The sequence below is a fragment of the Festucalex cinctus genome, chromosome 3 (genome assembly GCF_051991245.1).
Source record: "Festucalex cinctus isolate MCC-2025b chromosome 3, RoL_Fcin_1.0, whole genome shotgun sequence".
Classification (NCBI taxonomy): domain Eukaryota; kingdom Metazoa; phylum Chordata; class Actinopteri; order Syngnathiformes; family Syngnathidae; genus Festucalex; species Festucalex cinctus.
Window position 1 is genome coordinate 21,802,021 of NC_135413.1, and position 25,156 is coordinate 21,827,176.

The 25,156-nt window shown below is 38.8% G+C and overlaps 3 protein-coding genes across 3 annotated transcripts; all 3 read left to right on the forward strand.

Moving 5' to 3' along the window:
- The first annotated feature begins 201 nt into the window (after positions 1-201).
- On the forward strand, positions 202-6,297 carry LOC144016048 (dihydrofolate reductase). The gene is made up of 7 exons (XM_077516686.1): positions 202-453; positions 1,965-2,014; positions 2,609-2,714; positions 2,826-2,952; positions 3,226-3,341; positions 3,818-3,875; positions 5,709-6,297. The coding sequence occupies exons 1-7, from the start codon at positions 347-349 to the stop codon at positions 5,763-5,765; spliced, it is 621 nt and encodes a 206-aa protein (XP_077372812.1). The 5' UTR covers positions 202-346; the 3' UTR covers positions 5,766-6,297.
- A 4,000-nt stretch (positions 6,298-10,297) lies between these two features.
- Positions 10,298-13,496, forward strand: LOC144016034 (uncharacterized). The gene is made up of 2 exons (XM_077516663.1): positions 10,298-10,768; positions 11,496-13,496. The coding sequence occupies exons 1-2, from the start codon at positions 10,648-10,650 to the stop codon at positions 13,019-13,021; spliced, it is 1,647 nt and encodes a 548-aa protein (XP_077372789.1). The 5' UTR covers positions 10,298-10,647; the 3' UTR covers positions 13,022-13,496.
- Positions 13,497-14,852: 1,356 nt separating this feature from the next.
- Positions 14,853-23,322, forward strand: LOC144016050 (uncharacterized). The gene is made up of 3 exons (XM_077516690.1): positions 14,853-15,282; positions 16,077-17,518; positions 20,641-23,322. The coding sequence occupies exons 1-3, from the start codon at positions 15,159-15,161 to the stop codon at positions 21,889-21,891; spliced, it is 2,817 nt and encodes a 938-aa protein (XP_077372816.1). The 5' UTR covers positions 14,853-15,158; the 3' UTR covers positions 21,892-23,322.
- The last annotated feature ends 1,834 nt before the right edge of the window (positions 23,323-25,156 follow it).

The window sequence follows — 25,156 nt, forward strand, 5'->3', positions numbered from 1 at the left end:
ACAGCAACGTGCTTATTTTTGTGTATTTTAATCGGACTGCTTTATTCAATTAACTATGTATAAGAGACTTTAATAACCCTTAATAACTAGGCTAAATGCATCATTTAGCCTACATGCCTCCGGGATTCCACCCCGTGACATGATGATTATGCAGAGGTGCGAGCCGGGCGCATGCTCAAAGGCTGCTTTGTACATGCCACAGCACTCTCACATTAGCAAATCAGCCCAATCGCAACTGAGGCTAGGTGGGCGGTGTCAGTCAGAAGAGTTCATTCTTCTGGTGGATAAAATCGGATCAGGATCCGAGCTTTTGGTGGAGTCTACTTGTAGTGTGGCTTTTCTGGAGATGGAAGAGGGTCACCGAAAAGTGCAGAAGAAACCCCTCCGCGTCATCGCGGCGATGTGCAAAGACCGCGGCATCGGGAAAAATGGCACACTGCCCTGGAATCTACCGTAAGACTCTTTCGGCTCACATGAACATTGAACACACTTCGCTGAAATACTAAATACTTTAAGAATACTTACACTTAGGAAAACGTGTTATCAATTACAATTCTAAAATTCAATGTGGTGGAACGTACAAAAATTCTTTTGCAACGTCATGCCATGAAGCAATAGTGCTTCATTCGAGCACAATTTTTGACCAGATAGATTTATTTGTTAGGAAGCAAACGCAAATTGCAGTATGGGGTTTATAGAATAGAAATATAAAGTTCCAGGGCAAATTGTTGCTAATAGTGACTTTTATCCAACACTAAGGGAGAAAAAGGCGAAAGCTGTACGAATCCAGTGTCAACGTTCAGGTGTTGTTTGTTTTTATGCCATTAACTGGCTAACTTATCACACAGCTGTTAAAAAAAACCTGTCCAGTTTGGAAATTGATGTTGTCTCATTGACATAGGGAATAATGAGTATTACCATATTATTAGTTAATTTTGAGTACCGTAATCATATTCTATCAATACATAACTGCACCACAACCTTTGAAAAATGACTTCACAGAACAAGTTCATGACCATACGCAAAACTCCTACAATATTTTCCTTAGCATGTTGATCTCATGGTTGCTTTTTAACACTTCCCCCATGGCGATTTAACACAATGTCGTCGTCTAAACATAGGTGTGGCAGTTTTGTATTAAGTGGTCTTTCTGGTTCATGACAAGAGCCCGTTACTTTTTTGCTTTATGGTTCTTTCACATTTGACCAGCAGATAAGGCTAAAGCTGCTCTTGAAAATCAAAGGCCTATTACAAAACCTCAGGCTCAACTTTTGATAATTAATTGTAGTTTTTGTAGAAATACAGTACATTCAAATGTAAACAAATAAAATACCCTGCAATCCTATCCATCCATCAATTTTTATGTACCACTTGTCTCCTTAAGGTATCCCAAACTTCAGGCAAGATGTGGGGTGCATCCTGCACTGGTTGCATAAACAACTATTTACATTCACCTCAGGCCCATTTAAGTTTTTCACTTACCTAAGAAGCATGGTTTGGGATTGTGGGAGGAAACTTGTGTACCCTGAGGTAGATGTGCTAACCACCATGTCCCCGCTGACCTCAAAAAGTGATCCTGAATCATTAAACGCTTGTGGCTTTGTCATGAGTTTGCTCTCACATGCAATGGGGAAATACAAGTTTGTAGTTGAAAGCCAAGTTCCGAGGTTGTTGGGTAACTGTGACTCATTGTACAATGTCCACATTTTCCCCAGCTACATTATTCCAGTTGTAGTGTGGGGGCATTGTTTTATTAAATCACTACCAAGTCGTATAGCCTACGTGTGCAAATTGTGCATATATTTCAAATTGAAAAAAAAAAATAAGACCACATACTGGTTAGAAATGATCATTTTGTCATTTTAAAATTGAGTATGGCTATACATTGGCATGTTTATCGGCAATAACTTGGAGCCTCTGAAACTGACCTTTTGTATTTATGTTTCTTGCAATCAAATTTTCAGATCTGAATTCCAGTACTTTCTCCGCAGTGTTACACAAGTCTCAAAACCAGGTAATGTCAACTTCAATCTAAAATTCTGACGTGTCCTGAACTAGATAGGTTACATGACAATGCAGCTACATTACATTCAAATGTTTACGTAATTTTTGTATAGTACTACTACAAGTTACTAAAATGGTCATGTCTGGACCATGTGGACAGGCAGATTGTGCCTGCTGTTTGAGTGATCCAATTCTTTTTTGTTTATTATAATTTGTTTAAAATACTTCATTCTGACCCTGCGATTGGCTGGCAACCAGTTCAGCTGCCCAAAGTCAGCTGGGATAGGCTCCAGCACCCCCGCGACCCTTGTGAAGAAAAGTGGTTTAGAAAATAGATTGCTGGACTTCATTCTGACTTATTATGAATGAGTATGATTATTCAATTGTACAATATGTTTGCCATTATTTATTACAAATGTACTTTCTGTGTATATTGTAGATAATAGGGGGCATAATAATATCAGAATTTGATCTTGACATAGATTCCACAAATTAGGAATAGAATGCCTGAATCGCTGAAAAAAAGTTTTCACTTTAAAATGAGTTATTGTTATGCCTCTTAATTTTTTTTAAAAATTTATTTATTTATGTATTTTGTAAACAGGAAAGTTCAACATGTTGGTGTGGGGCAAACTGTGCTGGTTCTCCAACCCTCCAACTATGTTCCCAATGGCTAATGTTTTACATTCGATACTGAGTGAAACACTGGAGTGAGTGCAACGTCATCTTCATACAAAATGCATCTTGCTGGTAGTCATTATGACCTTCTGTTATATTCATTTACTGTACCTTGTGTCTCTCCTTTTCCACCTGTCTCACAGGACAGTCCCAGATCATGCCCACTTCCTGTGTCAGGACCTGGAAAGCGCCGTCCGTTTGGCTGCGCAGTACCCGCTCGCAGACTTGATTGAGACCATTTGGATTGTTGGAGGCACTCGGGTCTATAAGGTACATTTTAGGGTAGAGGAGAGCCAAGTCCAATCCAGGTGTTGGAATGGAAAGCATATTTCCTGTCTCAAAACCCCCGTCAATGGAGCAAAAACAGTAGTGATAGTGTACAACTGGCCATGTTAAGTTAATCAAGATAACCCCAGATTTTGTTAAACACGCATTGATGGCAGAGAGCAAACATTTCATATACCACTTGCCACATGTTGCTATCATTGTGCATTAATCTGAATCTGTCATTTTATTATTATTTTATTTTTATTTTTTTTACAGGATGCACTAGATCATCCCTGGTGTGATTTGGTTTTCCTGACAAATATTATGGCTGAATTTGAATGTGATGTCTTCTTCCCTGAGATGGATCCACAAGTCTTCAAAAAACAGGAAAGGTGCGTGCGTCCTCATCCCTGCTTGTTCTTCAACTTTTCCTGAACACATGAATGAGTGTGTGCTCTCATATACACTAGTTAAATTCTATTAAAAGATATAGTCGGATTTGTTTTGGCCTGACCGGGATGTTTTTTGGAAGGAGACTCGGATGTTTTACCCCCAGCCAAGCCGCGGAGGCACGCTCTCCTATCAGTGGCATATGCAAACATTACTGTACGAACCTCTGCTTCTGATTGGTGGACTGGTTTCACGCTCGTTCCTGATTGGCTGCTGTCCTCAGCTATTTCGAGCGTCAGTTTTGAATGTTGTGTTTACAAACAGCAACAGAAATACTAAAACTTAATAATTTTGCTCTGTTTCCCCATCAAGACATATACATGGGACAGCGGAGGTACACTTGCTAACTAAATGTATTGATTTTTATAAGCGGCTGTATATATTGATGACTTTGATTATTATTTTGTCTCCAAATAAGATTTGCTGCAGTACCAAGTGGAATCCACGAGGAGAATGGCATTAAGTATGAATTCCAGGTATTCAAGAAGATGCACACAGAAGAAATGAAGAGAATGTTTTAAATGACACTTGGCGATGTTAACTGACCATTTTAAATAATGTGTAACATTTCGTTTTTTGATTTCACTGTGAAACTTTAGCATTCCAGTTTTTATACACAAATGTTACGTGTTAGTTGTGACTGCTACGAAAACAAATAACACCCTCCTCACAATACCGTTACTCATTTCTCCTGGCAGTTGAAGAGTTTGTGGAAGCTAAACAAAACACTGTACAAGTTTGCAGATCACAGCAAGATCAAAATGCTTCACGGTCTTGGCTACTATACATTAGCATTAGCAGCTAGCTGCTTTGTGTGAGCCGCCGGTAAAAATTGTCAAGTTTCACAGCATTTCAGTCGCCGCTGTTTGTTATACCTATTCCAAACACTTGGGTTTGGTCACTGTGATATTCTCAGGCATCAGTACTGTATTTGTTTTCTTTGCTTTGCTTTATTTACAATTTAGCACAGCTAGGCGCTGTTTAAATATTATCCATTTAACATGACACTGCCCTTCTTCTTCATGGATTTTTGTTGTTGTTGTTCTCATTTATGTGCTAATTTTAAAGTACGTATTACTAAATTGAGGTAACAGTTTAGCCCAGGGGTCTCCAAGTTCGGTCCTCGAGAACCCCTATCCAGCCTGTTTTCCATGTCTCCGTCCTTCAGCACAGCTGAATCTAATGATCAGCTAATCAGCAAGCTTTGCAGAAGCCTCATAATGATCCCGATCATGAATCGGGTGTGTTAGTTGAGAGAAACCTGGAAAACAGGCTGGATAGGGGCTCTCGAGGACCGAACTTGGAGAGCTCTGGTTTAGTCAATTGAAGGTACAGATGGTGGGAACGGATTATCAATGTTATTTTTCTTATACCTTTGGCACCAGGGGACTCAACATAGGTTTGTTTTGTTACAAGTTGGAGTAATTTTTGTTTAGATAAGTGTAGTAGTGTGGTAATAGCTTCAATGTGGAAAGTTTAAACTTATGCGATATCAAATCAAATGTGACATTTTGATGTGCCGTTATTTAAATGAAATTGTAGTTGAACGTCATCCCCACAAGAGGGCGGGAAAGCACTAAAACACTGAAATCTGCGCTAATGAATTCCGGACAAATCATAATGAAAAAAAAAATGCTTCATAGAGCAATAGCTTTCAACCAAATGCGGTGTATATACTATTCTAATTAATTAAATATGAAACTCATGAGACACTGATTACCATTTACTGATTACTATTCTATTTTTATTATTTATTTTTCTTTATCTTTTATTTATTTTTCTTTAACTTGATTTATGTGATTAAAAACAAACTTAAGTGTAAATGAACTGAATTGCAGAACCCCCTTTTGCATCCCATCACCCATCTTTTACATGTGTCTCCTTAAAAAGGTTTCAGAGTGATGAATGCTTAGACTCGACATTCCGTTAGACGTTTCAATTTCTTGCTTTAACCATTTCCATTTATTATTCTCACATTCAAAATCTAAAACAAATGAAATAAATGTAATCACAAAGGAAGTATTTGACTCAGAGTGTTTGATTTAAATGTGCTTAAATTATGACTTTTAATATAAATATTAAATAAAATTGTTGTTTCTTTCTGTATGTTCCAGTATTTTGTTACATCGTGTAGTTGGAGCAGTACGTAGTAATAGTCCAGTATAAAATTCAAATTCCTACTGGAAAACATGCAATATATAACACACACTAACATGCTAATTTATCAATGAGGAATTAATCTTAACTCTTCAACGAGACCTTGAGGACAATTTTATGGTTCAACTTCCAACATTATTAATTCCTTTTAGATGCACTGGAACTCATGTCCAACATCAGTGACGTCGGACCTCACAATTTTCTTCTGATGAAAGGAAAGCAACTCTCGCAGACCTTCCAATGATTTGCAGAAAGTTAAGAGTCGAGCTTGATATACCTGCAAATGGGGACCAACCAACTTTTTTTCTACGCTTCCTACAGTACAGTGTATTATAATGGTCAGCATATGGTTCAATACATTTGAAATTCAATTTTACTGCAGTATTTGAAGACTGTACTTACAGTAAGTTATAACAAGACCTAAACTGACTTCAAATATGAGGGATTTATTACCACAGTACATGCACTTCAGATGGAATTCATTGCTTTTAATTGGAGATGTCATCTGTTTCTGTTGAGATATGCCCCATAAAGGCAATAAGTTCAGCGCGACTAATGTCACCTGTGCCATGTTGGAAATGAAGGACAATTTATGCTCACCCTTATTAACCTCTCTGGCTAGACTTTGCCATTAAGGGACAGTCAGTAAAGGACAAATGAACACAGCTGGAATTGCCGTTTTGGAGCCGACGTATAGGTCTTGCACACCAGCTTCCATTGGCAGCTCCAAAATGTGCTCAGGAGAACAAAGTAGTCATTGATTGAAATGTTAGGTTTGCTATAACTGTATAAATGTGTTTGATGTTTTAAGATATCACTATGTTGTAAAATAAAAATAAAAAATGTTCATATAAAATGGGACTCAGTTGCAAAAATATGTCATTGTTATTTATATAACAGTCTACTAAATTCTGAAGATGATCTGTATGATTATTTTCCATGAGTGTACAACGGAGGCTTCAACCTAGCAACATGACTGTCACGCCGCCACCAGGCGTGGCGGTTCATGCTTTTATTTTTGTGTCTCTGTTTCCCGTTTTACTTTGAAATCCTTACTCTCCTCTCACCCCAGGTCACTTGCCCTTCCTGCCGCTCACTCATTACCGGTCCCCGCTCATGATTATCACCACCTGCCACCAATCACCTACTGCAATAAAAGCCACCTGCATTCTCCCCTCAGTGCCGAAGTGTCACCGTCAGTGCATGGAAGCGTCCCACAGTCCTTATGACCTTGTTCATGTTGCCTAGCGTTGTTGCCTTGTTTTTGTGCCTTTTCCTCCCTTTTGGAGCGCCTTTAGTTACCCCTTTTGCCTTGTGCCCTTTTTCCTCCCTAGCGGAGCGCTTTCTGTTGTCCCCAGTACCTTTTGCCTGTTTTTTTTCTCCCTAGTGGAGCGCTTTTTGTTCTCCACTTTTTCCCCTCCCTGTTCTCCTCTCAGTTTGAGAGGAGACCTTTGTTGGCCGGAAATAAACCTGCTGCCTTGGTGGCCTACCTTACGCCTGCGTCTGAGTCCTACTTGTCCTCGCCTTGTCAATGACAAAGTAAAGCAAAGGATGTGGATAATGACACAAGAAAGATCTAAAAAGAGAGGGAAAGTCAAGTGCAGTTGAGATTTCGATTAATAGTTAATGATAGAGGATTGGTGGGGACAGGCTTCTCATCTTCAAAATCATTCAAATTCATTTAAAACATAAACGAGACAAGTAGTGTATTTGTTTTACATTATTAGCATATGGTATTTAGCTCTTTTTTTTGTGGGGGAAACGTGTGAGTGAAAAAAAACAAACAAAAAAAAACGGGCTACTCATATGTACAGGAAGTAATAAACATTTTAACATTTTTCTTATTCGTCCAAATGCAGCTTAGAAGATTTGCTTATTGTTAATACATTAATTAACTAAAATTAAGCGTGTTTTCTACTTTTTTTCTGCCATTTCTGCTATATTTTTCGCAACACGAGATTTGTCCAGCTGTTGTTGCCGTAGATTCCACGTGATAGAAGGAGATACTCCATTTCAGACTGAAAAAAAAAACAAAAACCTCCATTTCAGACTGAAAAAAAAAAACAAAACAAAAAAACTCCATTTCAGACTTTGCGTTCGGCTTCACGATAAAAATAATCCATTCTGAATTCGTACGGAACGAATTTATACATCGACACTGTGCCCCCGTCACTACGTTATTGAAGTCAAACATAATTGTTAAATTTCGGCCCTCTTTATTTTGTCTAATCTTAGTTTAGCTTATTTTAGCTTATCTAAGTTTAGTTTAGTTTAGTTTAGTTTTGCTTTGCTTTGCTTTGCTTTGCTTTGCTTTGCTTTGCTTTGCTTGGCTTGGCTTGGCTTGGCTTGGCTTGGCTTGTTAGTCGCCAAAAAAAAGGAGACGCGTTTGTTATCGACAAATTGGCTCAGCAGACATCAATCGTGAGCGTAAAGTGTCGTGAATATCGTGTGAAAATGTTCACAATAACGAAATTCAAGTACGAAGAGAAGCTTTGTGGAGCACAGGAGGAGAACGAGCGACAACGTCAACTGCTGGACGCTGTTTACAAGCAGCCTCGAGTTGTGTTGAACAGAGCAGGTTTGTCACTTGCCTAACCTTTTTTTTTTTTTTTTTTTTTTTTTTTTTTTTTTTTTAAGAGCTCATAATTGTTCATTCGGTATTCTTACAGATTCAACGTCTTATCATCATTGCTCTTTTTTTTTTGTGTGCGTTTGCGTGTGTGCGTTTGCGTGCGTGCGTGCGCGTGCGTGTGCGTGCAAATGCGTATAAATTTATACTCATTAATTCACCTAAAACCTTATAAATATCCCATTACCCTTCGCCTTAACCAGGTACTTCAGAATCTTGCCAGAGTCGTGAGGTTCAAATGGTCAGGAGACCAGAGAAAAGGTCAGAAAAAATAAAGAGAAAAGAAAGATAAATCAGAGTGAAATCCAGCACCGACCAAACACTTCCTGCCTTTCCCATGGTTACAAAATCAAAGTCTTACGCCAACCCCGGAAGCCTCTAATTTCCAGCAAATTAGCGAGATCTCAAGAGACCAGAGGAAAAACTAAAGAGAGGAAGGAGGAAAGGATCGATGAGGTAGAGTGAGATCCATAGAAGCCAGTACATCCAATCCATCAAAGTGAAATCCAGCACCAACCAAACCCCTCCTGCGTGGTTACAAAACCAGAGTCTTATGCCAACCCCAGAAACCTTAAACTTCCAATAAATTGAGATCTCAAGTGACCAGAGGAAAAACTAAAGAGAGGAAGGAGGGAAGGATAGATAAAGCAAAGTGAGATCAACAAACACCAGCACCCACTGATTCAAGGGGCTGTGGGAGGGAGAGGCAACTTCTGTTTGAGTTTCAGTAGATGCTGGCGCGATGGATCTGGCATGCATAAGGACCACCACCAAAGAAAGAAGCCGTCAACCGCGGTCCAGCAAAGCGAGCACAATTTGGCCCATCGGCGTACCCGTAGACTGCAAGGGGGCACTATTACAGTGTAGCACGAGCACTCTGACCTGTATATATGACCGGATAGCGGATACTAGTCCATACCTGCCCATGCAAGTCGTTGAAGTGACAGGGCGGCCATCTTGCTCCTACACTAAAAACTATACGGAATATGTACAGATCAGACATACATAGCTCGTAGGCAGTTAATATAGGGTGGTCACTATTTTTTAACAAGTACAAAATAAATACAAAATTAACAAGTCAGTGGACAGTATGTCCACTTTGAGGACCCCTTTTTTTAATCAGTAACAAAAAGCAAAATGTCAACATTTATTGACATGACATTTTGAAATTTTGGGACAGATTTTAGCAGGGATCATGCAAAAATATGAAACAGCCCAAAACCTACATTTTTTATTTTATTAGTATTTTTTAATGAATTCAACTCACATCAAATACAATCCGAACAATAAGCACCGCATAATGTTGCAAAAAAAGTCAATTATATGTGTGAATGTAGCCCCACCATTCGTTTTTACCATTTATAACATTTTGTATTGTTCTGTTTTTGAAACAATTGACACAATTTTTTGTTTGTTTTAATGGCGTTGGTGTTGAATTATGTAATGTTTTAATCAGTCCGATGCCCACCCATGCATTGATTTGGTTGTTTTTGTTTGTTTGTTTTTTGTTTGTTTGTTTTTTGTTTTTGTTTTTTGTTTTTGTTAATTTGGGTAATGGAAACAAACGAGAGGAAACCCGCCCCCCGCCGCCAAGAAACGTCAGCCTTGCTGTGTGCGCTTTGTCTTCTCATGCAGGGAGGACCTAAAGCTGAGGAGGGCCACAAGAGACTGCTGATGGTCCTAATTGAGCCGCCTGACTTTTTGTCAAGGCGAATGAATGAATGAATCAATCAATGAATCAATGAAAATAAAAACAAAAGTGGGAAGAAAACACAAAATGCGACCGTAGTGAGTAGGTGTATTTTATTTACTTTCCATGCCTTAAAAGAAAAGGTGTAGTGCATGGAAATATAATTTACCGCCCCAAGGCTAGAATTCTGTCCTGGCTCAAAGATTTATTAAAAAAAAAAAAAAAGAAAAGAAAAAAAAGAAAGAAAAGATCACGGACTCTGGGGTGGATTCGCAGGTTGACGTACTCAAAAACAGCACGTAAAAAAATTAACTGGCGCTTATATGTACAGGAAGTAAACAATAAAGATGTTTCTTCTAAGTCCAAATTCAGTTTGAAGAAGTGTTTATTGTTATTATTCGCGAGTTTTGTCCAACTGCAGATGCCGTAGATTACACGTCACGTGATAGAAGAAGATTCCAGGCTGCTGCAGCGTTTCCATTGCCACTCGTGCTCGTCTTCGGAAAATAATAATTTTTCCTGAATACGCACGGAACGAACTTACACATCAACACTTTGCCTCTGTCACTACTTTATTGAACTCAAACACATTTGCTACATTTCGTGTCTGGTTAAATTGTATCAGGCATCTCTCGGCTCTCGTTGTCTTAGCTTAGCTTAGTTTAGCTTAGCTTTGCTTGCTAGCCGCCAAAAAGGAGATGCGTTTGTTATCGACAAATTGGCTCAGTAGACTTCAATCGTGAGCGTAAAGTGTCGTGAATAACGTGGCAAAATGATCACAATAACGAAAGTCGAGTACGAAGAGCAGTTTTGTGGAGCACAGGAGGAGAACGAGCGACGTCAACTGCTGGACGCTGTTTACAAGCAGCCTCGAGTTGTTTTGAACAGAGCAGGTTTGTCACTTGTTTAATAAATACTTTACAACAATATGTCCGTATTTATTTTGAAAGGACTCTTCACCGGACCACTTTGTTACGTTACACAGTTACAGTTTTTCCTCAGTCGCTTTGGTACATTTCTCAGATGAGAATTGGATTTCTTTCTCAGAGCTACTTGTTCAATGTTCACGTCAGTTGGACACAGCATAAAACAGTTTGACCTTTAAAAAATAAAATAAAATAAAAAAAACAAGCTGGATACAAATGACTATGTACAATTTTGTTGTTTCCTACAATATTAATTGCTTATGTCATGTTCATCAAAATGTATTCTGAGTTTACCCTTGTCTCACACCTTGACTCCACAACATTTTTGCATTATTTCATTGTATAATGTGCTAATGAACATAGAACATGGTTGAACAATACGTCAAATGTATTTCTATACATTCCCAGGAGACTTTTTTTTTTTTTTTCCTACGCAAATATTAACTTTTACTAATCAAAAATCAATTCAACCAATGAGCAACCCGTTTTCTGAAATTTGTGTTTTCATTCCTAATATTCAATGTCATATTTTTTTATGTCCGGAACAATCAGGGTTATAGAGTTATGTGAGACATAACATTTGCCAGATTTGTTATTCATTCTTTCACTCATGTGGCGCATGTGATAAACTTAAATATAAAATACATCACAATAAATTGACTTTACTAAACTATGTGTATCTTGTGTCCCGCAGATGTCAGTGAAAAATATCTTTGTCCTGAGCGGCAGGAGCAAGAGTTCCCTGGCGTGAAAGAGGAGGAGGACTTGGACCATCATCAAGATAAAGAAGAAGAGCATCCACAGCCTCCCAACATAAAAAAAGAGGAGCAGCTGCCACCATACATTAAAGAGGAGGAGAACTTCACAGAGTTGCCTGTGACTGGTGTCCATTTGAAGACTGAAGATGGATGTCAATATGAAGAGAACAAAGGGGCAGAGTCTCCAAGCTGCAGCTCAAAACAACAAATAACAGAAGATGATGAGGACCACCGTGGAGGATCACATGCAGACAGCTGGTTAGCTCGAATGTCAGATGGTGAAGACACTTCTCACATTGATGATGATGAACAGTGTGACAATGATGTGACATGTCACACTGATGGCAAACGGGGGAAATGTTCTCCGTGTGGAAAAACCTTCGGTACCAAGTATCATTTGAGAAGACATGCGATGGGCCACACTGGTGATAAACCTTTTGCTTGCTCAGTTTGTGGTCGAAGTTTCTCTGTGAAGGGAAAGTTAAAAATGCACATAAGAATCCACACTGGAGAGAAGCCTTTTGCTTGCTCAGTTTGTGGTCAAAACTTTGCTCACAAGGGAAACTTAAACAAACACAAAAGAACCCACACTGGAGAGAGGCCTTTTGCCTGCTCAGTTTGTGGGCAAAACTTTGCTCACAAGGGAAACTTAAACAAACACAAAAGAACCCACACTGGAGAGAGGCCTTTTGCCTGCTCAGTTTGTGGGCAAAACTTTGCTCAGAATGAACTATTAAAAATACACACAAGAATCCACACTGGAGAGAAGCCTTTTGCTTGCTCAGTTTGTGGTCGAAGTTTCTCTGAGAAGGGAAGCTTAAAAAATCACACAAGAACCCACACTCGAGAGAAGCCTTTTTCCTGCTCAGTTTGTGGGCAAAATTTTGCTCAAAAGGGAAGCTTAAAAAGGCACACAAGAACCCACACCGGAGAGAAGCCTTTTGCCTGCTCAGTTTGTGGGCAAAATTTTGCTCAAAAGCGAAGCTTAAAAACACACACAAGAACCCACACTGGAGAGAAGCCTTTTGCCTGCTCAGTTTGTGGTCGAAGTTTCTCTGACAATGGAAGCTTAAAAACACACACAAGAACCCACACCGGAGAGAAGCCTTTTGCCTGCTCAGTTTGTGGGCAAAATTTTGCTTTCAAGGGAAGCTTAAAAATACACACAAGAACCCACACTGGAGAGAAGCCTTTTGCTTGCTCAGTTTGTGGGCAAAATTTTGCTTGCAAGGGAAACTTAAAAATACACATAAGAATCCACACTGGAGAGAAGCCTTTTGCCTGCTCAGTTTGTGGTCGAAGTTTCTCTGAGAAGGGAAGCTTAAAAAATCACACAAGAACCCACACTGGAGAGAAGCCTTTTGCCTGCTCAGTTTGTGGGCAAAATTTTTCTCAAAAGGGAAACTTAAAAACACACAAAAGAACCCACACTGGAGAGAGGCCTTCTGCCTGCTCAGTTTGAGGGCAAAATTTTGCTTTCAAGGGAAGCTTAAAAATACACACAAGAACCCACACTGGAGAGAAGCCTTTTACTTGCTCAGCTTGTGGTCAAAGATTCCCAAGTAACGCTAAAGTAATGAGGCACAAGTGTGCTGATGGGAAAAGCAGTGATGAATGAAGCTTGATATGATCTCATTTATGAATTTACAGTTAAAATGGTGCAGAAATTTCTACCGCTGAATGAATGAATTAATGATCTATGTACTTGTATTGTGTGTTGTATGTGTCTTACCCTATTTTAAAATTGAATTTGTATTAAAATGTAACATCAACCTGACAAGGAGCTGCAGATTTTAACTGACGGCTATAATCTGTCATGTTTACATGTAAATGTCCATTCATATGTGGTTGGCCTTACATACACGTTTAACACGTTAATCTAGGTTAATTAATTATGCACAAGTTAGTGCTTCAAAAAAAAAAAGAAAAAAAGAAAACGCAACTGATTATGAGTGGCGAGTCAATGCACAATTTGGCCCATCGGCGTACCCGTAGACTGCAAGGGGGCACTATTACAGTGTAGCACGAGCACTCTGACCTGTATATATGACCGGATAGCGGATACTAGTCCATACCTGCCCATGCAAGTCGTTGAAGTGACAGGGCGGCCATCTTGCTCCTACACTAAAAACTATACGGAATATGTACAGATCAGACATACATAGCTCGTAGGCAGTTAATATAGGGTGGTCACTATTTTTTAACAAGTACAAAATAAATACAAAATTAACAAGTCAGTGGACAGTATGTCCACTTTGAGGACCCCTTTTTTTAATCAGTAACAAAAGGCAAAATGTCAACATTTATTGACATGACATTTTGAAATTTTGGGACAGATTTTAGCAGGGATCATGCAAAAATATGAAACAGCCCAAAACCTACATTTTTTATTTTATTTGTATTTTTTAATGAATTCAACTCACATCAAATACAATCCGAACAATAAGCACCGCATAATGTTGCAAACAAGTCAATTATATGTGTGAATGTAGCCCCACCGTTCGTTTTTACCATTTATAACATTTTGTATTGTTCTGTTTTTGAAAGAATTGACACAATTTTTAGTTTGTTTTAATGGCGTTGGTGTTGAATTATGTAATGTTTTAATCAGTAGTCCGATGCCCACCCATGCATTGATTATTTTTTATTTTTTTTGTTTTTGTTTTTTTGTTTTTGTTAATTTGGGTAATGGAAACAAACGAGAGACCCCCGCCCCCCGCCAAGAAACGTCAGCCTTAGCTGTGTGCGCTTTGTCTTCTCATGCAGGGAGGACCTAAAGCTGAGGAGGGCCACAAGAGACTGCTGATGGTCCTAATTGAGCCGACTGACTTTTTGTCAATGCGAATGAATGAATAAATGAATCAATCAATGAATCAATCAATGAATGAATGAAAATAAAAACAAAAGTGGGATGAAAACACAAAATGCGACCGTAGTGAGTAGGTGTATTTTATTTACTTTCCATGCCTTAAAAGAAAAGGTGTAGTACATGGAAATATAATTCACCGCCCCAAGGTTAGAATTCTGTCCTGGCTCAAAGATTTATTATTATAAAAAAAAAAAAAAAAAAAAAAAAACGGACTCTGGGGTGGATTCGCAGGCTGACGTACTCAAAAACAGCACGGGCGTAAAAAAAATAACTGGCGCTTATATGTACAGGAAGTAAACAATAAAGATGTTTCTTCTAAGTCCAAATTCAGTTTGAAGAAGTGTTTATTGTTATTATTCGCGAGTTTTGTCCAACTGCAGATGCCGTAGATTTCACGTCACGTGATAGAAGAAGATTCCAGGCTACTGCAGCGTTTCCATTGCCACTCGTGCTCGTCTTCGGAAAATAATAATTCTACTGAATACGCACGGAACGAACTTACACATCAACACTTTGCCTCTGTCACTACTTTATTGAAGTCAAACAGATTTGCTACATTTCGTGTCTGGTTAAATTGTATCAGGCATCTCTCGGCTCTCGTTGTCTTAGCTTAGCTTAGTTTAGCTTAGCTTTGCTTGCTCGCCGCCAAAAAAGAGACGCGTTTGTTATCGACAAATTGGCTCAACAGACTTCAATCGTGAGCGTAAAGTGTCGTGAATAACGTGGCAAAATGATCACAATAACGAAAGTCGAGTACGAAGAGCAATTTTGTGGAGCACAGGAGGAGAACGAGCGACAACGTCAACTGCTGGACGCTGTTTACAAGCAGCCTCGAGTTGTTTTGAACAGAGCAGGTTTGTCACATGTTTAATAAATACTTTTCAACAATATGTCCGTATTTATTTTGAAAGGACTCTTCACCGGACCACTTTGTTACGTTACACAGTAACAGTTTTTCCTCAGTCGCTTTGGTACATTTCTCAGATGAGAATTGGATTTCTTTCTCAGAGCTACTTGTTCAATGTTCACGTCACTTGGACACAGCATAAAACAGTTTGACCTTTTTAAAAAACAAACAAAACAAAAAAACAAGCTGGATACAAATGACTATGTACAATTTTGTTGTTTCCTACAATATTAGTTGCTTATGTCATGTTCATCAAAATGTATTCTGAGTTGACCCTTGTCTCACACCTTGACTCCACAACATTTTTGCATTATTTCATTGTATAATGTGCTAATGAACATAGAACATGGTTGAACAATACGTCAAGAGTATTTCTATACATTCCCAGGAGACATTTTTTTTTTCCCTACGCAAATATTAACTTTTACTAATCAAAAATCATTTCAACCAATGAGCAACCAGTTTTCTGAAATTTGTGTTTGCATCCCTAATATTCAATGTAATATTTTTATGTCCGGAACAATCAGGGTGAAAGAGTTATGTGAAGTGATTTCTGGAACAGAATGCAGATGAGACATAACGTTTGCCAGATTTGTTCTTCATTCTTTCACTTATGTGGCCCAAAACCTAAACTAAAAAATAAATAAATAGAAATAAATAAATAAAAAAAACTTCAATATAAAATACATAACATCACAATAAATTGACTTTACCAAACCATGTGTATCTTGTGTCTCGCAGATGTCAGTGAAAAATATCTTTGTCCTGAGCGTCAGGAGCAAGAGTTCCCTGGCGTGAAAGAGGAGGAGGACTTGGAGCCTTGTCAAGTTAAAGAAGCAGAGCAGCCACAGCCTCCCAACATAAAAAAAGAGGAGCAGCTGCCACCATACATTAAAGAGGAGGACTTCACAGAGTTGTCCGTGATTGGTGTCCATTTGCAGACTGAAGATGAATGTCAATATGAAGACAACAAAGGGACGGAGTCTCTAAGCAGCAGTTCAAGACAAAAAATAACAACAGAAGATGATGAGGACCACCGTGGAGGATCACAAGCAGACAGCTGGTTAGCTCTAATGTCAGATGGTGAAGACACGTCACACTCTTCTCACACTGACGATGATGAACAGTGTGACATTGTGACATGTCACACTGATGGCAAACGGTGGAAATGTTCTCAGTGTGGAAAAACTTTTGGCTCCAAGTATCATTTGAGAAGACATGCGATGGGCCACACTGGTGATAAACCTTTTGCCTGCTCAGTTTGTGGTCAAAATTTTGCTCGCAAGGGAAGCTTAAAAACACACAAAAGAACCCACACTGGAGAGAAGCCTTTTGTCTGCTCAGTTTGTGGGCAAATTTTTTCTCAAAAGGGAAGCTTAAAAACACACACAAGAACCCACACTGGAGAGAGGCCTTTTGCCTGCTCAGTTTGTGGGCAAAACTTTGCTCAGAATGAACATTTAAAAATACACACAAGAATCCACACTGGAGAGAAGCCTTTTGCCTGCTCAGTTTGTGGTCGAAGTTACTCTGAGAAGGGAAGCTTAAAAAAACACACAAGAATTCACACCGGAGAGAAGCCTTTTGCCTGCTCAGTTTGTGGGCAAAACTTTGCTCAGAATGAACATTTAAAAATACACACAAGAATCCACACTGGAGAGAAGCCTTTTGCCTGCTCAGTTTGTGGTCGAAGTTACTCTGAGAAGGGAAGCTTAAAAAAACACACAAGAATTCACACCGGAGAGAAGCCTTTTGCCTGCTCAGTTTGTGGGCAAAATTTTTCTCAAAAGGGAAGCTTAAAAATACACACAAGAATCCACACTGGAGAGAAGCCTTTTGCCTGCTCAGTTTGTGGTCGAAGTTTCTCTGAGAAGGGAAGCTTAAAAACACACACAAGAATCCACACCGGAGAGAAGCCTTTTGCCTGCTCAGTTTGTGGGCAAAATTTTTCTCAAAAGGGAAGCTTAAAAATGCACACAAGAACCCACACTGGAGAGAGGCCTGTTGCCTGCTCAGTTTGTGGGCAAAACTTTGCTAAGAATGAACATTTAAAAATCCACACAAGAATCCACACTGGAGAGAAGCCTTTTGCCTGCTCAGTTTGTGGGCAAAATTTTTCTCAAAAGGGAAACTTAAAAACACACAAAAGAACCCACACTGGAGAGAGGCCTTTTGCCTGCTCAGTTTGTGGTCAAAATTTTGCTCAAAAGCGAAGCTTAAAACTACACACAGGAACCCACACTGGAGAGAAGCCTTTTGCTTGCTCAGTTTGTGGTCAAAGATTCCCAAGTAACGCTAAAGTAAAGAGGCACAAGTGTGCTGATGGGAAAAGCAGTGATGAATGAAGCTTGATATGATCTCATTTATGAATTTACAGTTAAAATGGTGCAGAAATTTCTATCGCTGAATGAATGAATTAATGATCTATGTACTTGTATTGTGTGTTGTATGTGTCTTACCCTATTTTAAAATTGAATTTGTATTAAAATGTAACATCAACCTGACAAGGAGCTGCAGATTTTAACTGACGGCTATAATCTGTCATGTTACATGTAAATGTCCATTCATATGTGGTTGGCCTTACATACACGTTTAACACGTTAATCTAGGTTAATTAATTATGCACAAGTTAGTGCTTCAAAAAAAAATAAAAATAAAAAAATAAATAAAACGCAACTGATTATGAGTGGCGAGTCAATGCACAATTTGTCCCATCGGCGTACCCGTAGACTGCAAGGGGGCACTATTACAGTGTAGCACGAGCACTCTGACCTGTATATATGACCGGATAGCGGATACTAGTCCATACCTGCCCATGCAAGTCGTTGAAGTGACAGGGCGGCCATCTTGCTCCTACACTAAAAACTATACGGAATATGTACAGATCAGACATACATAGCTCGTAGGCAGTTAATATAGGGTGGTCACTATTTTTTAACAAGTACAAAATAAATACAAAATTAACAAGTCAGTGGACAGTATGTCCAGTTTGAGGACCCCTTTTTTTAATCAGTAACAAAAGGCAAAATGTCAACATTTATTGACATGACATTTTGAAATTTTGGGACAGATTTTAGCAGGGATCATGCAAAAATATGAAACAGCCCAAAACCTACATTTTTTATTTTATTTGTATTTTTTAATGAATTCAACTTACATCAAATACAATCCAAACAATAAGCACCGCATAATGTTGCAAACAAGTCAATTATATGTGTGAATGTAGCCCCACCGTTCGTTTTTACAATTTATAACATTTTGTATTGTTCTGTTTTTGAAAGAATTGACACAATTTTTACTTTGTTTTAATGGCGTTGGTGTTGAATTATGTAATGTTTTAATCAGTCCGATGCCCACCCATGCATTGATTTGGTTGTTTTTGTTTGTTTGTTTTTTTGTTTGCTTTTTTGTTTTTGTTAGTTTGGGTCATGGAAACAAACGAGAGGAACGTACTGACGTACTCAAAAACAGCACGGACGTAAAAAAAATAACTGGCGCTTATATGTACAGGAAGTAAACAATAAAGATGTTTCTTCTAAGTCCAAATTCAGTTTGAAGAAGTGTTTATTGTTATTATCCACGAGTTTTGTCCAACTGCAGATGCCGTAGATTTCACGTCACGTGATAGAAGAAGATTCCAGGTTGCTGCAGCGTTTCCATTGCCACTCGGGCTCGTCTTCGGAAAATAATAATTCTTCCTGAATACGCACGGAACGAACTTACACATCAACACTTTGCCTCTGTCACTACTTTATTGAAGTCAAACAGATTTGCTACATTTCGTGTCTGGTTAAATTGTATCAGGCATCTCTCGGCCCTCGTTGTCTTAGCTTAGCTTAGTTTAGCTTAGCTTTGCTTGCTAGGCGCCAAAAAGGAGACGCGTTTGTTATCGACAAATTGGCTCAGCAGACGCCAATCGTGAGCCTAAAGTGTCGTGATTAACGTGGCAAAATGATCACAATAACGAAAGTCGAGTACGAAGAGCAATTTTGTGGAGCACAGGAGGAGAACGAGCGACAACGTCAACTGCTGGACGCTGTTTACAAGCAGCCTCGAGTTGTTTTGAACAGAGCAGGTTTGTCACTTGTTTAATAAATACTTTTCAACAATATGTCCGTATTTATTTTGAAAGGACTCTTCACCGGACCACTTTGTTACGTTACACAGTTACAGTTTTTCCTCAGTCGCTTTGGTACATTTCTCAGATGAGAATTGGATTTCTTTCTCAGAGCTACTTGTTCAATGTTCACGTCAGTTGGACACAGCATAAAACAGTTTGACCTTTTTAAAAAATAAACAAACCAAAAAAAAGCTGGATACAAATGACTATGTACAATTTTGTTGTTTCCTACAATATTAGTTGCTTATGTCATGTTCATCAAAATGTATTCTGAGTTTACCCTTGTCTCACACCTTGACTCCACAACATTTTTGCATCATTTCATTGTATAATGTGCTAATGAACATAGAACATGGTTGAACAATACGTCAAGAGTATTTCTATACATTCCCAGGAGACATTTTTTTTTTCCCTACGCAAATATTAACTTTTACTAATCAAAAATCATTTCAACCAATGAGCAACCTGTTTTCTGAAATTTGTGTTTTCATTCCTAATATTCAATGTAATATTTTTATGTCCGGAACAATCAGGGTGAAAGAGTTATGTGAAGTGATTTCTGGGACAGAATGCAGATGAGACATAACGTTTGCCAGATTTGTTCTTCATTCTTTCACTTATGTGGCCCAAAACTTAAACTAAAAACAATAAATAAAATAGAAATAAATAAAAAATAAACTTAAATATAAAATACATAACATCACAATAAATTGACTTTACCAAACCATGTGTATCTTGTGTCTCGCAGATGTCAGTGAAAAATATCTTTGTCCTGAGCGTCAGGAGCAAGAGTTCCCTGGCGTGAAAGAGGAGGAGGACTTGGAGCCTTGTCAAGTTAAAGAAGCAGAGCAGCCACAGCCTCCCAACATAAAAAAAGAGGAGCAGCTGCCACCATACATTAACGAGGAGGACTTCACAGAGTTGTCCGTGATTGGTGTCCATTTGCAGACTGAAGATGAATGTCAATATGAAGACAACAAAGGGACGGAGTCTCTAAGCAGCAGTTCAAGACAAAAAATAACAACAGAAGATGATGAGGACCACCGTGGAGGATCACAAGCAGACAGCTGGTTAGCTCTAATGTCAGATGGTGAAGACACGTCACACTCTTCTCACACTGACGATGATGAACAGTGTGACATTGTGACATGTCACACTGATGGCAAACGGTGGAAATGTTCTCAGTGTGGAAAAACTTTTGGCTCCAAGTATCATTTGAGAAGACATGCGATGGGCCACACTGGTGATAAACCTTTTTCCTGCTCAGTTTGTGGGCAAAATTTTTCTCAAAAGGGAAGCTTAAAAACACACACAAGAACCCACACTGGTGAGAGGCCTTTTGCCTGCCCAGTTTGTGGGCAAAACTTTGCTCAGAATGAACAATTAAAAATACACACAAGAATCCACACTGGAGAGAAGCCTTTTGCCTGCTCAGTTTGTGGTCAAAATTTTGCTCGCAAGGGAAGCTTAAAAACACACAAAAGAACCCACACTGGAGAGAAGCCTTTTGCCTGCTCAGTTTGTGGGCAAAATTTTTCTCAAAAGGGAAACTTAAAAACACACAAAAGAACCCACACTGGAGAGAGGCCTTTTGCCTGCTCAGTTTGTGGTCAAAATTTTGCTCGCAAGGGAAGCTTAAAAAAACACACAAGAATCCACACCGGAGAGAAGCCTTTTGCCTGCTCAGTTTGTGGTCAAAATTTTGCTCGCAAGGGAAGCTTAAAAATGCACACAAGAACCCACACTGGAGAGAGGCCTTTTGCCTGCTCAGTTTGTGGGCAAAACTTTGCTCAGAATGAACATTTAAAAATACACACAAGAATCCACACTGGAGAGAAGCCTTTTGCTTGCTCAGTTTGTGGTCGAAGTTTCTCTGAGAAGGGAAGCTTAAAAAAACACACAAGAATCCACACCGGAGAGAAGCCTTTTGCCTGCTCAGTTTGTGGGCAAAATTTTTCTCAAAAGGGAAGCTTAAAAACACACACAAGAACCCACACTGGAGAGAAGCCTTTTGCCTGCTCAGTTTGTGGTCAAAATTTTGCTCGCAAGGGAAGCTTAAAAACACACAAAAGAACCCACACTGGAGAGAAGCCTTTTGCCTGCTCAGTTTGTGGGCAAATTTTTTCTCAAAAGGGAAGCTTAAAAAAACACACAGCAACCCACACTGGAGAGAAGCCTTTTGCCTGCTCAGTTTGTGGTCAAAATTTTGCTCAAAAGCTAAGCTTAAAACTACACACAGGAATCCACACTGGAGAGAAGCCCTTTGCTTGCTCAGTTTGTGGTCGAAGTTTCTCTGAGAAGGGAAGCTTAAAAAAACACACAAGAATCCACACCGGAGAGAAGCCTTTTGCTTGCTCAGTTTGTGGTCAAAGATTCCCAACTAACGCTAAAGTAATGAGGCACAAGTGTGCTGATGGGAAAAGCAGTGATGAATGAAGCTTGATATGATCTCATTTATGAATTTACAGTTAAAATGGTGCAGAAATTTCTACCGCTGAATGAATGAATTAATGATCTGTGTACTTATGTAGTGTGTTGTATGTGTCTTATCCTATTTTAAAATTGAATTTATATTAAAATGTAAGATCAGCCTGACAAGGAGCTGCAGATTTTAACTGACGGCTATAATCTGTCATGTTTACATGTAAATGTCCATTCATATGTGGTTGGCCTTACATACACGTTTAACACGTTAATCTAGGTTAATTAATTATGCACAAGTTAGTGCTTCAAAAAAATGAAAATAAAAAAATAATAAATTAAACGCAACTGATCATGAGTGGCGAGTCAATGCACAATTTGGCCCATCGGCGTACCCGTAGACTGCAAGGGGGCACTATTACAGTGTAGCACGAGCACTCTGACCTGTATATATGACCACTGACCAGATAGCGGATACTAGTCCATACCTGCCCATGCAAGTCGTTGAAGTGACAGGGCGGCCATCTTGCTCCTACACTAAAAACTATACGGAATATGTACAGATCAGACATACATAGCTCGTAGGCAGTTAATATAGGGTGGTCACTATTTTTTAACAAGTACAAAATAAATACAAAATTAACAAGTCAGTGGACAGTATGTCCAGTTTGAGGACCCCTTTTTTTAATCAGTAACAAAAGGCAAAATGTCAACATTTATTGACATGACATTTTGAAATTTTGGGACAGATTTTAGCAGGGATCATGCAAAAATATGAAACAGCCCAAAACCTACATTTTTTATTTTATTTGTATTTTTTAATGAATTCAACTCACATCAAATACAATCCGAACAATAAGCACCACATAATGTTGAAAACAAGTCAATTATATGTGTGAATGTAGCCCCACCATTCGTTTTTACCATTTATAACATTTTGTATTGTTCTGTTTTTGAAAGAATTGACACAATTTTTAGTTTGTTTTAATGGCGTTGGTGTTGAATTATGTAATGTTTTAATCAGTAGTCCGATGCCCACCCATGCATTGGTTAGTTTTTTTTTTGTTTTGTTTTTTTGTTTTTGTTAATTTGGGTAATGGAAACAAACGAGAGGAAACCCGCCCCCCGCCGCCAAGAAACGTCAGCCTTGCTGTGTGCGCTTTGTCTTCTCATGCAGGGAGGACCTAAAGCTGAGGAGGGCCACAAGAGACTGCTGATGGTCCTAATTGAGCCGCCTGACTTTTTGTCAAGGCGAATGAATGAATCAATCAATCAATGAATCAATGAAAATAAAAACAAAAGTGGGAAGAAAACACAAAATGCGACCGTAGTGAGTAGGTGTATTTTATTTACTTTCCATGCCTTAAAAGAAAAGGTGTAGTGCATGGAAATATAATTTACCGCCCCAAGGTTAGAATTCTGTCCTGGCTCAAAGATTTATTATTATTAAAAAAAAAAAAAAAAAAGGACTCTGGGGTGGATTCGCAGGCTGACGTACTCAAAAACAGCACGGACGTAAAAAAATAACTGGCGCTTATATGTACAGGAAGTAAACAATAAAGATGTTTCTTCTAAGTCCAAATTCGGTTTGAAGAAGTGTTTATTGTTATTATTCGCGAGTTTTGTCCAACTGCAGATACCGTAGATTTTACGTCACGTGATAGAAGAAGATTCCAGGCTCCTGCAGCGTTTCCATTGCCACTCGTGCTCGTCTTCGGAAAATAATAATTCTTCCTGAATACGCACGGAACGAACTTACACATCAACACTTTGCCTCTGTCACTACTTTATTGAAATCAAACAGATTTGCTACATTTCGTGTCTGGTTAAATTGTATCAGGCATCTCTCGGCTCTCGTTGTCTTAGCTTAGTTTAGCTTAGCTTTGCTTGCTAGCCGCCAAATAAGAGACGCGTTTGTTATCGACAAATTGGCTCAGCAGACTTCAATCGTGAGCGTAAAGTGTCGTGATTAACGTGGCAAAATGATCACAATAACGAAAGTCGAGTACGAAGAGCAGTTTTGTGGAGCACAGGAGGAGAACGAGCGACAACGTCAACTGCTGGACGCTGTTTACAAGCAGCCTCGAGTTGTTTTGAACAGAGCAGGTTTGTCACTTGTTTCATAAATACTTTTCAACAATATGTCCGTATTTATTTTGAAAGGACTCTTCACCGGACCACTTTGTTACGTTACACAGTTACAGTTTTTCCTCAGTCGCTTTGGTACATTTCTCAGATGAGAATTGGATTTCTTTCTCAGAGCTACTTGTTCAATGTTCACGTCAGTTGGACACAGCATAAAACAGTTTGACCTTTAAAAAATAAAATAAAATAAAAAAAACAAGCTGGATACAAATGACTATGTACAATTTTGTTGTTTCCTACAATATTAGTTGCTTATGTCATGTTCATCAAAATGTATTCTGAGTTGACCCTTGTCTCACACCTTGACTCCACAACATTTTTGCATTATTTCATTGTATAATGTGCTAATGAACATAGAACATGGTTGAACAATACGTCAAACATATTTCTATACATTCCCAGGAGACTTTTTTTTTTTTTTCCCCCTACGCAAATATTAACTTTTACTAATCAAAAATCAATTCAACCAATGAGCAACCTGTTTTCTGAAATTTGTGTTTTCATTCCTAATATTCAATGTAATATTTTTATGTCCGGAACAATCAGGGTGAAAGAGTTATGTGAAGTGATTTCTGGGACAGAATGCAGATGAGACATAACGTTTGCCAGATTTGTTCTTCATTCTTTCACTTATGTGGCCCAAAACCTAAACTAAAAAATAAATAAATAGAAATAAATAAATAAAAAAAACTTAAATATAAAATACATAACATCACAATAAATTGACTTTACCAAACCATGTGTATCTTGTGTCTCGCAGATGTCAGTGAAAAATATCTTTGTCCTGAGCGTCAGGAGCAAGAGTTCCCTGGCGTGAAAGAGGAGGAGGACTTGGAGCCTTGTCAAGTTAAAGAAGCAGAGCAGCCACAGCCTCCCAACATAAAAAAAGAGGAGCAGCTGCCACCATACATTAAAGAGGAGGACTTCACAGAGTTGTCCGTGATTGGTGTCCATTTGCAGACTGAAGATGGATGTCAATATGAAGACAACAAAGGGACGGAGTCTCTAAGCAGCAGTTCAAGACAAAAAATAACAACAGAAGATGATGAGGACCACCGTGGAGGATCACAAGCAGACAGCTGGTTAGCTCTAATGTCAGATGGTGAAGACACGTCACACTCTTCTCACACTGACG

What these genes read in the sequence shown, in the direction of transcription:
- LOC144016050 (XM_077516690.1), top strand. Translation starts at nt 15,159, where the DNA reads ATGATCACAATAACGAAAGTCGAGTACGAAGAGCAATTTTGTGGAGCA. An exon ending in AGTTGTTTTGAACAGAGCAG is followed by an intron (nt 15,283 to 16,076) that starts GTTTGTCACATG and finishes TGTGTCTCGCAG; the next exon opens with ATGTCAGTGAAAAATATCTT. An exon ending in AGAGGCCTTTTGCCTGCTCA is followed by an intron (nt 17,519 to 20,640) that starts GTTTGTGGTCAA and finishes AAATGTTCTCAG; the next exon opens with TGTGGAAAAACTTTTGGCTC.
- LOC144016048 (XM_077516686.1), top strand. Translation starts at nt 347, where the DNA reads ATGGAAGAGGGTCACCGAAAAGTGCAGAAGAAACCCCTCCGCGTCATC. An exon ending in GAGGCACTCGGGTCTATAAG is followed by an intron (nt 2,953 to 3,225) that starts GTACATTTTAGG and finishes TTTTTTTTACAG; the next exon opens with GATGCACTAGATCATCCCTG. An exon ending in GTCTTCAAAAAACAGGAAAG is followed by an intron (nt 3,342 to 3,817) that starts GTGCGTGCGTCC and finishes TCTCCAAATAAG; the next exon opens with ATTTGCTGCAGTACCAAGTG.
- LOC144016034 (XM_077516663.1), top strand. Translation starts at nt 10,648, where the DNA reads ATGATCACAATAACGAAAGTCGAGTACGAAGAGCAGTTTTGTGGAGCA. An exon ending in AGTTGTTTTGAACAGAGCAG is followed by an intron (nt 10,769 to 11,495) that starts GTTTGTCACTTG and finishes TGTGTCCCGCAG; the next exon opens with ATGTCAGTGAAAAATATCTT.